This window comes from Megascapheus bottae, chromosome 12 (genome assembly GCF_031878675.1).
Source record: "Megascapheus bottae isolate mThoBot1 chromosome 12, mThoBot2.hap1, whole genome shotgun sequence".
In the NCBI taxonomy this organism is placed as follows: domain Eukaryota; kingdom Metazoa; phylum Chordata; class Mammalia; order Rodentia; family Geomyidae; genus Megascapheus; species Megascapheus bottae.
In genome coordinates, this window is record NC_143520.1 from 57,510,182 (window position 1) to 57,523,802 (window position 13,621).

At 44.7% G+C, this 13,621-nt stretch overlaps 1 protein-coding gene across 1 annotated transcript in view; it reads left to right on the forward strand.

Moving 5' to 3' along the window:
* Nom1 (nucleolar protein with MIF4G domain 1) overlaps positions 1-1,108 on the forward strand; it is a 40,500-nt gene extending 39,392 nt beyond the window's left edge. Inside the window, 4 exon segments of the mRNA XM_090342495.1 lie at positions 38-365; positions 367-428; positions 431-795; positions 797-1,108. Coding sequence (XP_090198621.1) covers positions 38-365; positions 367-428; positions 431-795; positions 797-1,108 — 1,067 coding nt within the window.
* Positions 1,109-13,621: the final 12,513 nt, after the last annotated feature.

A 13,621-nucleotide genomic window follows, 5' to 3' on the forward strand; every position in this document is an offset into this window, starting at 1 on the left:
GCATTTTAACCATTTACATTTTTAAATGTAAATGGAGATGAGCTGATCTTATTAATACTGAAGAATGTGGGCTCTATGCCAAGGAAAGATGACCTCTTGTCATTGAAGGAGCTGATCACAGAAGCCCAGGCCAAGGCCAGCCTGGCGGGCAGCAGATTTCAGGACTAGACTAGGATTCGGTTTATACTGAAGATAATGCTGGCATTAAAGAACAATGACATGAGGAAAATTCTAGGTTATGACCCTAAGCCGGTAGAGAGACTGAGGAAATTACAGAGAACTCAGGTGTGTGGTGCTGGCTCAGCCTCTGAGACTCAACTTGGCATCTCCTAGGATGGGGTCTTGAATGCAGAGCAGATGGGTCGCTGACCCGGGTGGATTGTGGGGTGGAGCCCCAGTGATTGACAATAGTCATTGCACGCCTGCAGAAGCAAGGTCAGCTCAAAGATGCTGGGGCCTGCCCGAAAACAGAGGATGAACCCCAATGTGAGGAGAAACACATTCTGTACAATCATGACCAGTGAGGACTTCCTAGATGCCTTTGAGAAGCTGCTCAAGCTGGGGCTAAAGGAACAGCAAGAGAGAGAAGTGGCCCATGTCCTCACAGACTGCTGCCTACAGGACAAAACATATTACCCCTTCTACGCCATCCTGGCCAGCAAGCTCTGCAGCTATGAGCAGCGATTGCAGATGACTTTCCAGTTCGGCATATGGGACAAATTTCAGAACTTGAAAAATTTGCCAGCCACTAATTTCTCAAATTTGGTTCACCTGGTAGCACACTTGCTGAAGACAAAAATCACTTCCACTCTCCATCTTGAAAGGAGTGGAATTCAGTGAGCTAGCCAAACCAAGACTCCACTTCTTACGGAAAGTGCTAACTATTGTGTTAATGGAAACAGAAGTTTAAGAGTTGAGTTTGATTTTTGCAACAATGTCTGACAACCCCAAGCTGGGCGGGCTTTGGGAAGGCCTGAAGCTCTTTACTGGCCACTTCTTACTGAAGCATGTGCGGGCCCACCAGAGAGCCGAGGAGGACAGTGAGCTCCAAGAGAGGGCTGGCCTTGCCACCAAGTCTCTACAGAGCAAAGCCATCCTGAGAATGTAGGGGGGTGGGAGTGCCACAGTTGTTTGACCCAGAAATGAGAAATGTCCTCTGTGAACACAGGCTGTCCTGCTATGTGTGTGTAATAAGGTGGATGTTATCTCTTGCCGGGGCCAACCGGCAGCAAACCAGGGTTCGCAGATTGGGGTTCCTGAAATAGGGGACAAGGACTAGGAAGAAAAAGAAGAGAGACAGACACACCGGGTCCGGGATGTCCGCAGTCCAGGCAAAGACTGCCGAGACTGCCGCGTTTATTTTCCACTCCCCCTTCTTCCCTCCTCCTCTCCCAGGGAACCTCCAGGTGTTACATTCATATGGTAATTCTCAGGTCATTTACATAGAATAGGGCCAGAAAGCAATAAGACAATATAGCCATCGTCTGATGCAAGTCAAGGTACAGTTTGATTCCACTCTGCTCCCAACATGTCCCCCGTTTTTTATTTTAAAAGAAACACAAGTGCAATTTTTACTCTTTTCTATACCCCTAATTTATCCTGTCACATTTTCCAAAAATGACTTTGGTCCCTTGGTCCAATGGGGATTTGATGGGCGGAGATTCAACTTCCGTGACTTCTTCAAGCTGACTCAGGGGCGCCGTCTCCACGCTTGACCAGGGACCTTAAGAAGCCCAGCCTGTTTTATCAAGGGGTTGCAAGGATTAGACACCAGGAACAACAATCTACTCCAAACTAGAAATCATACTTGACATTCAACAACTGCACAAACCATCCTTGGCCACAACAGCGCAGCCTACCTAGCACCCATTTGCAAAGGCTTTTTCTTGATTGTCTGGGGAACTAAATTTCTGCAACCTTAACAATGCTTCAGTTGTCAGATCTAAACAGATTAATAGAGACACAAGCCTCAGATCCACAAACTTTTCCTGAATTTGTGGCTGGTGTCAAAAATAAAAAATAAAAATTTTACTCAATTAGGACTTTAAACTACCCGCTATCACAGAAGATTGACAAGTTCCTGCCCAGTTATGAAAGGCACGGGCATTAGTAAGGCATGCTTACAAACTATTCTATGACCTCCCGGCTCTGATTAATTTGAATGGCCAAGCACAAGTGACTCTAAGATCTGACACCATCTCTGCCATCCAAGCAGAGGCTTTCCTGTCCCAGTAGTGTCTCTCCACACAGGGATAAACATCCCATTGGCATTTCACTTTGTTGATTGCTGGATTTGAACTCAGGGTCTGGGCGCTGTCTCTCAGCTCTCCAGCTCAAGGCTAGCACCCTGCCACTGTGAGTCCCGAGCTTGGTGCTTGAGTGCTTCCCCCCAGCTTTTCAGCTCAGAGCTAGCACTCTGCCACTTCGAGCTCCAAAGCAACTCTGTCCCAGCATCCTGCTGGCAGATTAGACACCACAGTCTCACAGGGACTTTGCTTTGCCCGGGCAGGCTCAAAACTGTGGCTTTCAGATCAATGAGTCCTACAAAAGGCCACTTTACTCCAATTAGAAGCAACAAGGTGGTCAATACAGAAATAGTCTCTAAGCATGATCTTACCTGGAACTTGGTGAGGGCCAAACTTACATCTGAATGAGGATCTGCTGTCCTTCTCCATGGGCCTTCTGGAGATTGCTATAAAGTAACTTACAAGAGTAAGCTGAAATAGCAATTAAGCAACCATTTTGATAGTCCTAATTTTCCTTGTTTCTTTTTTTGAAACAAAGCTTTAGGACAACTTTACTTTTAAATTTTGTTCAGAAATGGTTTCTAATTTTCTTTAAAACTTTTACACTTTTTAACTTAAACTCTTAACACTTTGGTCTTTATTTGCATTTGAAAAACCTTTAAGGCTAAAGGAATTCCCTTTGCCTCCAGGCCCTCTAAGGCTCAAGGCACTCCTCTTGCCTTTTAGAAAAAAGGGCTCTTTTGCAGTTTAGATTACTGTCTAGAACTCCAACAACAGTTTAAACTCAAATAACAGTTTTTCCCTAATTCAAGAACTATAGACATCAGTGCATCAAAAGTCTAAGTCTGGACTTAGTTTCCTCTCCTTTTTTAAAATACACCCAATAGCATGGAGATAAACCTTTAAACATTCCTTTAAAATACTAATCACATTATCCACATTTTACCATCAGATTTCTAGTGTCAGTTTGCAAAAAAGGACAGGCAAAATTTCTGACGTTAATGAACAATTTTACATTTAAATTTCTAATACATGTTTCCAAACTTTAACTTAAAGTAATAAATCCCAAATTCCCTAACACCTCTGTGCTGAACAGGATACAATGTTTACAATGTAAACAGCTGTATGTATTGCAATACCAGATTTTTTTTAAAATGCAGATTTCAGGATCTTTAGAAAAATACTTTTTACCAGTTTTTCTTTAAAACAATGCAATAATACTTTTAAGACATAGGAAACATTCAAGCATAATAATTTTCTTGAAGTTTAGACTTAGATTTACCCAATTGCCTTTGTTTCAAATGAGTTCAACCATTGTTTTATACAGCATGCTGACAATTTAACCTTGAACATGTTCACTCACTCATTCACACACATTCATACTCAAAGATCATAAAGTGCGCAAAATTAATATTGGCCATTCGTTTTCCGGAAGTTTGTGTCAAGAGAGTTTTGCCAATTTTACTCTTATAGATGAGAACCAGGTTCAAAACAAAACTTTTTGCAAGGCAACTTAGCTGGAATTTATTTTTCCAGGGCTTGTCACAACTGCAGACATGGGGGAGCGGCCATGCTAGGCCCAGAAATGTTCAAATAAATAACAAGGATGTGTGCTTGAGTATGCACAAAAAAACCATAAGGATCCATACTTAGAAATGGTACCAATTTTTAAAGACAAAACTGGACAAGGAAAAATATGTAACACGAACAAGACAGAGAAACGGAGACTTTTAAATAATCAGACATTGACATATAACAAGAAAATTGGACTCAATCAGATACACTTAACACAAAAAACATGAGCTCAAATGAATGTTTTCACCAAACAGTTATTTTTAGATTTAGACATGTCTTGCTGGTGGGACTCTCAGGTATGCCTTGTTATCGACAAGAAACTCAGAAGGGGAGGGGGGGTCAAGGCGTCCCTTGACCACCCAGGCCTCTGTTTTAGGCCCACAGTGCACCTTTTCAAACAAACAAACAAAAATAAAATAAAATAAAATAAAATAAAACGCAGACATACAAGGGGGTCGGCCGACTTCTGCTTACCTCTGGAGGCCTTTGCTTTTCACCTGGGCATCTTTTACAAAAAAGGTTATTAAGAAGAGGGCTGGTAAAGACAAAATAATGTCACATATTAAATTGTGTAGAGTCAATAAATATGTTAAAAGGTCCCTACATAATAGTAAAAGGAGGAGAAACACAGCTCATATGAATGTGTGGAACAAGTGGATCAGTAGCAGTCCCGATTGACATGCACAAATAACTCAGGTCCTTCCCACGTCGCAGGATGCACCACTGGAGGGTTGGGGGTGTAGGCCCAGTGAGTCGCTGCTTGGATGGCCACTGTCACTCTCCACGATCCGAACGCAGCGTTCAGGCAGCCAGCGGGCGTCATTTTCTCCTTGTGAAAAAACACATACATACCCTCGACCCCAGGTTAGAACAGGATCGGGTCCATGCCAAGCACCAGTTAGGGGATCCTTCCATTTTACTAAGGCAAAAGGACGCTGCGCTCTTTTTTCCCAGAATCGCTGAGCAGCAGATAAATTATTTGAATCCAAATTCAAAAAATTTAAAACAAATAAAGCATGATTGAGTATATTCACAGGGGTAGCGGGATATGACTCTCCTTTCTGTATTTTAGCAATTTGATGTTTTAATAATCCATTAGCTCTCTCCACAATGCCTTGACCTTGAGGATTGTAAGGAATGCCTGTAATATGAGTGATATTATAGGAATGGCAGAAGGATTGAAATGCTCGGCTTGCATAGCCAGGGCCATTATCTGTTTTTATTTGCGAGGGAATCCCCATCTCAGCAAAGCATCGAATGCAGTGAGAGATACAATGTTTAGTGGCTTCCCCAGCAAGGGGGGTGGCCAAGATAAAATTAGAATAAGTATCTACAGTAACATGAACATATTTTAATCGGCCAAATGATGGAACATGTGTGACATCCATCTGCCAAATGTGATTAGAAAGCAGTCCTCGTGGATTTATGCCTAAATGGGGGGCTGGTGAAAAAGGGACACAGTTGGAGCAAGTCTTAACTATTTGACGTGCCGCTTCTCTAGATAATTTGAACTGTCGGCGCAAGGCTCGACTGTTTTGATGATGGATGGCATGTGACTGCTTAGCAAGTTCAACCTGAGTTAAGTAAACTCTGGTGGCGGAGTCAGTAACTGCATTGCCCTCACTTAAAGGGCCAGGAAGATTAGTGTGAGCTCGAACAAAGCCAAAAAAACAGGGGTGGTTGCGAGAACAAAGCAAAGTTTGTACTTGGCGAAATTGGGTCTGAATATTGGAGTTAGTAGTTCCAATAAAGGGAACAGTTTCTATGACTTGAAGAGCACGAATTACATATTGACTGTCTGAGTATAAGTTAAAGGGCTCGTCTTGTAACAGGACGAGTGCTTGTAAAACAGCCTCTAATTCCACCTCTTGGGCGGAGGAAAAACCCGTAACCCAAGATTGAGTTTTCCCATTAATGGTCAAAGCAGCCTTTCCATTAGAGGATCCATCTGTAAATACCAAAGCAGCAGAAGATAAAGGCGAGGCCTGTACTATGGAAGGAAATAGAAACGTATGACACGCAGCAAATTGGAGAAGTTTGTTAGACGGGTAGTGATGCAAAATTTTCCCCGTATAATTGGCCCAAGCAATGGCCCAAGAATCGCAATGGGCGAATAGCCAATCTTGTTGTTGTAGATTATATGGGACACAGATAAAATGAGGTTCCTGACCTAAATATTTACGGGAATCCACTCGGCACATATGTATCAGATTAGCTACCAATTCGTAGTAGGGGGTCAGCACTTTGCCGGGTGTTGATGGTAGATAAAGCCATAAAAGTGGGCCATCCTGCCACAATACAGCAGTTGGGGAGTGAGAAGTAGCTAAAATATAAACTCCCCATGGTTTAGAATAGTCACAATAGGTCACTTGTTGCTGGGAAATTGCCTTTTCTACAATTTGGATGGCCCTCCTGGCGTCAGGATTTAATTCACGCAAGGATGTAGGGTTGGTATCTCCTTTTAAGAGATCAAAAAGGGGTTTTAACTCTCCTGTGGAGAGCTTTAGATAAGGCTGAAGCCAATTTATATCTCCTAAGAATTGCTGAAAATCATGAAGAGTTCTTAAGTGGGAAGTTTTTAATTGTATTTTTTGGCTTTTAAAATAGTGTGGGCCTAATATATGGCCTAGATATGTAAAAGGGGGGTGTTCCTGAACCTTTTCAGCTGCTATTATAAGGCCAAAGAGGCTCAGATCTTGCTTTAGTTGTCCAAAGGCTTGTCGTACGACGATAGGGTCAGAACAAGCCAACAAGATGTCATCCATATAATGAACAATATAAACAGAAGAAAATTTTTCACGAGTGGAAGAAATGGCTCTAGCTACAAAACTTTGACATAAAGTTGGGCTATTTGCCATGCCCTGTGGGAGCACAAGCCAGTGATATCGCTTCATGGGTTCTTTAAAATTAACAGAGGGGACGCTGAAGGCAAAGCGCTTACAGTCTTGAGGCGCCAGGGGTATAGTATAGAAACAATCCTTCAAATCTATAATAATCTTATAAGTATCCTTTGGGATTGCCATGGGTGAAGGCAAACCAGGCTGTAGGGCCCCCATCAGTTCCATAGTGGCGTTGACTTTTCTCAAATCCTGTAACAGCCTCCATTTACCTGACTTTTTCTTTATAACAAAAATTGGAGAATTCCATGGAGAGTTAGAAGGGGCCACATGTCCCAAGTCCAGCTGTTCCTGTACCAGCTGCTGAGCTGCAATGATCTTTTCTAGAGAAAGAGGCCACTGTTCAACCCATACCGGTTGTTCAGAGAGCCAATTTATGGGATCAGCATGAGGGGGAGGGCAAACGACAGCTCCCGTCAAGGGATACCCCAATCCTTGTCTCGTAGGGTGAGACTGGGGTTGGAGTGGCTCTAGCTCCCCCTGTGCTGCTCGGCCTAGTCCCCTAAAGGGGAGGAGGCCTTGATCAAGTAACTGCTTAGTGACCGCAGCACTAGGACTAAACATATACACTCCCATTTTTTCCATGATATCACGACCCCATAAATTAATTGGCAGATGATCCAAGACAAATGGCTGAAAATGACCAGAGTGCCCTTCCTCATCTCTCCAAACAAGGATCGCACTGCTCTGCTGTGGGTCAGTTGCTTGCCCAACCCCCTGTAGGGAAGTCATAGAGGTTGTCAGGGGCCATTGGGCTGGCCAATGTTTTTTAGATATCACAGACACATCTGCTCCAGTGTCTAATATTCCTTTAAAGGGCTTTTCTTGTATAAATATAGTCATCTCAGGCCTCTCTTGTTTTATGCTTTGTACCCAATAGATATCAGAAGATCTAAATCCTCTCTGTCCACATGGGGAATTAGCAGTCTCCCCGGGAGGTAAAGGCACAAGTATTAATTGTGCTAATTTTTGACCGGCTGGGATCGATACCACGTGTTTCGGGGCAGAGGCCATAACTTTGATTTCTCCAGTAAAATCCTGGTCAATTTTGCCAGGTGTAATCTGTATCCCTTTAAGGGCTGAGCTACTTCGCCCTAACAGCAATCCAGCCACTCCCGGGGGAAGGGGGCCGAAGACCCCCGTGGGGAGAGCTTGTGTCCCCATCTCTGGGGTCAATACTGAGCAGGTGGAGGAACAGAGGTCCAATCCTGCACTTCCTGGGGTGGCACGGAGGAGGCCGGAGACTGATCTTGGGGGGTTGTTAGAAGATGCACTTGTGGCCGAGAAGAGGGAGGGACTGCCCCATGGTTTTGCGGGGTCAGGGGCTGGCCCCTTCTCCAGTTTCCCAAATACGGGCGGCCATTGCGATTTGTTGCTGACTTGCAATCTTTAGCCCAGTGCTTCCCTTTACCACAGCGTGGACATGTGCCAGGTGATTTTTCTCTCTTTTGCCTGGCCTGGCGTGGGCATTGCGTCATCCAATGTCCTATTTGTCCACAAGAAAAGCAACACCCTGGGGGTCTAGCATCCCGAGAATGCCGCTGACCTCTATATTTTAGAGACTCACTAACAGTCTTTCCTTGAGGAGCGGCGGCTAAAGTAAGGCCTTGTACATGGGAGGGTCCAATATCAGCACACAGTGAAATAAAGTCCGTGATTCCTCCCTTATTCCTATGGGGTCTGATAGCCGCCTGACAGGCGGCGTTGGCATTTTCATAGGCTATGTGTCTAACTATACTCTCCCTTGCATTCTCATCTTGTACTAGGCAGTCTGCAGTCTCCATTAATCGAGACAAAAATTCTAGATAAGGTTCATTCGGTCCCTGTTTAACTTCTACTAGATTTTTTGTACGATTGGAATTGCGTAACTTTTTCCAAGCCTCTCTCGCCGCAGCATTTATTTGTAAATAGGCCTCCTTTGCATAACCCAATTGATCTTCGGTGTTTTTATAGGTTCCCTCTCCTAACAACTGATCAACAGTGTAAGGCAGGTTCTTAGACCTATTTGTTTCAATTTTAGCCCGACACTGTGCAGTGAACTCTGTCTCCCATAATAAGTACTCTCCTGCACTAAGGCATGCTCTGGCAAGCCGCTTCCAGTCATTTGGGCATGCAATACCAGCACACGCGGCCTCCAATATTACTTGAGTAAAAGGGGCAGTTGGCCCATATTGGGAGCGGGCATTTTTTAAATCCTGTAATAGTTTAACAGGAACAGGTTGATGGTATACTTGTTCATCATGATCAACTAAACTAGGGAAGCATCGAGGCCCTGAAATACCTTCCCTCTCTCTAGCAGCCTGAGTCAGGTTTAATTGCGATGCACTGTGCCTGGTTGTAGTGCCTGTTAAAAGGGACTTGTTGCTAGGGCCTTTAGGCTTGCCTAAAGGTTGAGAAAGGGATTGAGGCCGTAAGGCTGCAGCCGGAGGCGGTGGGTGTGAGGGGTAAGGTTTAGAATCAGACACCATAGTGGCCTGAGGGTCATATTTCTTTCCTACTTCTGGGGGGGCTCTCTGCTCTGTCCCCATTTTCGGTAGAAGATGTAGCATTTCTTCTAACTTCTTCTCTATCGTAGCCACCCGGCCCTCCAATGACTCATCATAACTTTCCTCCTTGGTATTCAGACCTGAATTCTGATACTCAATATCTACTGGTTGTTGTTCCCTTTGCAAGATCTCACTTAGACTCTCTTGGGCTGCGGCATATGGCTCAGCCTCAGGTTCTTCAGAAGGGTCCTTTAACTCATAAAGTTCCCTTAATTCAAGATTAAGTTCAGCATCTTCATGTAGAGGATCTATGTATTTACTTACTAAATTCCATACAGTAGTAGCCTCTACTGGGGTCTTTTCGGGGCCATATACATCATAATAATCTTGAATTCTTTTTCCTATCCGCTGCCAGGCTTTTTGGAATTCCTCCTCTATAGACCTCGGGCATGCCTCCTTGAGAAACTGTAGGAAGCTCTGAAGCACCCCCTCTTCCACCCACGTTCGGTGGGCTTCAAATAGGCCTGTTAAGATCGGTAGAAATAACCCATGACTATTAGCTTGACCCATAATTTTTACTCCTGACTATACTCTCTTAATAGTCCTACGATGTGTTACTCACCACAGGGAGGGGTCCTTCACCTTCGTCCCAGATTTTCAGGGTCCCTGTTCGGGCGCCAGATGCCGGGGCCAACCGGCAGCAAACCAGGGTTCGCAGATTGGGGTTCCTGAAATAGGGGACAAGGACTAGGAAGAAAAAGAAGAGAGACAGACACACCGGGTCCGGGATGTCCGCAGTCCAGGCAAAGACTGCCGAGACTGCCGCGTTTATTTTCCACTCCCCCTTCTTCCCTCCTCCTCTCCCAGGGAACCTCCAGGTGTTACATTCATATGGTAATTCTCAGGTCATTTACATAGAATAGGGCCAGAAAGCAATAAGACAATATAGCCATCATCTGATGCAAGTCAAGGTACAGTTTGATTCCACTCTGGCTCCCAACAATCTCTCCCAGCATCACATTTTCTAAATGTCAAAAGATTATACAAAGAGCTTAATGATTGTCACATTTTAAGTATTGTCTTTAGAGATTTTATTTATTTTATTTTTTTGTGGGTCATGGGGCTTGAACTCTGGGCCTGGGCGTTGATCCCGAGCTCTTCAGCTCAAGGCTACTGCCCTACCTTTGAGCCACAGCCCCACTTCCCCTTTTCTAGTGATTAAGTGGAGATAAGAGTCGCACAGACTTTAGTGCCCAGGCTGGCTTTGAAACATGATCCTCAGATCTCAGCCTCCAGAGTAGCTAGGATTACAGGCATGAGCCGCCATGCTGGCTTAGAGATTGTTTTTGTTGTTGCAATATAAGGGTTTCAACTCAGAGCCCAAAACACTCCACTTAGACTGTACTTCCCCCCTGCCCCTCCCCCGCCGTTGAGATAATTTTTTTTTAATCCATATAACTTACTGTATATGTTTAGGAAGGAAGAGAGATGAGAGCTATATTGGGCGGTTTTCTACCCTGAACCACCTATATGGTTGTCTTCTTTTAATATGAAATATGCCTCTAAAGGGCATTAGTGATCATTCAGTGATGCATTGTCTTTAATATTGGTTAAAAAGTTAAAAAACAAGTGAACTGTGATACTTGATGTGTTTATTAATACTTTCAGTGTAATGAGATTTTGACAAAAGTTGGTTGATATCCTTATAAATATCCAATGTGCTGCAGAAAAAAATGTAAATGGAGGATAAGGCCTACAGTTGGGCATTTCTAACAAGTTCTCACAGTAAGTCATGTGCTGGTCCCTGAAGGCAAGCCTAAGCTGAGAATGGGCTCTGAAAATGAAGAAAAGCAGACAAAATAACATTTAAAGGAATAATCTTCAGTACTAGAATTATTTAGTCTTGGAGAACTAGGTTGATGAGTTCTTTTCATTTTCCTTCTTTTTATTAGCATACACGAATTACGCAGAGGCTTTCACTGTGGCACTCCCATATACACATATGACATCTACTCTACTACTATTTTATTGCCCTGTCCCCTTTTAAAACAATTTAATGCACTTCATTATTTCATTTCAAACTTGCATATGAAGCACTTCAATCATCCCCCTCATTTCACCCTGCCTTTACTAGCTCCCACCCTTAAATAACCCCCTCGTTTTATTTTTCCCTTGTTTTGTTTGTTTTAGGTGTAGATCCTCCATGTGAAAAAGACCATACAATAGTTGTCTTCTCTGTCTGACTCCATTTAAAATTATGTCCAGCACAGCCATATTCCTGCAAATGACATAATTTCATCTTTCTTTATGGCTGAGTAATACTTCTTGTGCATAAATCACCTAGACTGGGGACATAAGCTGATAATATACATTGACTGTCATGAGTAGTACTGCCATATGTTGTCATTCAGTTGGGGTATCTCTATAGTTTGCTTCTGTTCTTCCAGATACATGCCTAGGGGTAGTACAGCTGAATCACTTGGTTGTTCTACTTTTAGTCTTCTGAGGAACCTCCGTACTGATTTCCATAGTGGCTGCATGAATTCACAATTCTGCCAGCAGTGTTAAAGGGCTCCTTTTCCATGCATCCTCTCCAACCACCTTAAAGATTTAAACACAAAAGAAGAAATACACATTTTTAGCTGAGTTGGGAAAGAAAAGCAGAACAAAAAAATTACAGATGCTGAGAGTGACCTGTGAGGATGATTAAGACATGATTTGTTGAAGCCCAGTCCAAAACAAACGTTAAGGAGCTAGGCCCTGTGGCTCACGCCTGTTATCCTAGCTACTCAGGACGCTGAGATCTGAGGATCATAGTTCAAAGCCAGCCTGGGCACTAAAAAACTTGAGACCCTTATCTCCAACTAACCATCAGAAAACTGGAAGTGGCCCTGTGGCTCAAGGAGTAGGGCGGTAGCTTTGAGTTGAAGAGCTCAGGGACAACACCCAGGCCCAGAGTTCAAGTCCCACAGCCAACTGACAAAAAACAAAAAAAGGAACATTAAGGGCCTTTTGTTCAAAAGTGATTCTGAATTTCAAGATGGTCATGACGGAGCATTAGTCCAGGCACATGGGACCCCTCGAGTATGACAATGAAGTCAGCCTGGACACAAATTGTGAAAAATCCACTTACCCAGTCCAAGAATCTACCTTCAGTGCCCCTGCTACCTCTTCTTCCTTCCTGAGCCTCCAGGGTCGGGGTGTGCCAGGTTGGGGGGACAGGCCTACGCCTGGGACTCTGCTATGTTTCTACTTTGGGTCTGGAAACTGCCTGAGGATCAAAGGACCAAGTCCTTTGCGATTTCTGCCACCAGGTGTCACCAAAGGTGCCGATGGCCTCCATTCTGCCCGGGCCGGCCTCTTTAAGGCAGAGCTTGGCTACTGTGCACAATGTCAGCCCGTCTTCCTCTGATTCCAGCCTTATCATTGGATCTAGGGCCTCTCCTAGATTGGCCACTCAGATACAGACTATACACAGAAGTAGTGGCCTGTAGTTCTAAGAACATTCCCGAACAGTTACTTTAAACAGAGCACTTAATGGTTCAATCAGAATCGAGGAGGGCTGGCACCTGCCCCACACAGATTCTTTGATATTATTGGCATGCTGAGGCTGTTACCAATTGTTTACAGTGCTTCCCTAGGAACTCTCAGGAAGAAACCGTGATTGTCAGAGGAAGGGCACAGAATTCCCCTTCTGGGACTTGAAGATAACCAAATATTCATAATCAACTTACTGGGGGCGGTGGGGGAAAGGGAGTGTAATCAAATCAGTTCACGGAAATATGCACTTCTATTCTTTTGTGTGTGGGGGGGGTCATGGGGCTTGAACTGGGCCTGGGCGCTGTCCCTGAGCTCTTCAGCTCAAGGCTACCACCCTACCCTTGAGCCAAGCCCCACTTCCCATTTTCTAGAGGTTAATTGGAGATAAGAGTCTCAGGACCTTTTGTGCCCAGGCTGGCTTTGAACCTTGATCATCAGATCTCAGCCTCCCCAGTAGCTAGGATTACAGGCGTGTGCCAGCGGTGTCCAGCTTAAATATGCACTTCTAAGTACTTGTAATGAAGTCTTAAACTCACAACACTGAGACGTCAAGATAATACATGTAAGTCAGGGCCCGGCGCGGTGGATCTCGTCTGTCATCTCAGGAGGCTGAGAGCTGAGGATCGAGGTTCAAAGCCAACCCGGGCACTAAACTCCGCGAGACTCTCATCTCCAACTAACCTCCAGGATTGCTAGAGAAACGTCCGCCTTCGGGCGCCCCTCCGGGGGTCCTCCGCATGCCGGCGTGCTGGGGCTTTCCCCAGCTGGCCCCTCCGGGTGCGCAGACAGCCACGCGTGCCGGCCCCACGCCCGCGGGCAGCGCTCGGTGCTGCGCCCGGGGCGCCGGGGGCCCGGCGCGGTCCAGTCTCCATCGCCC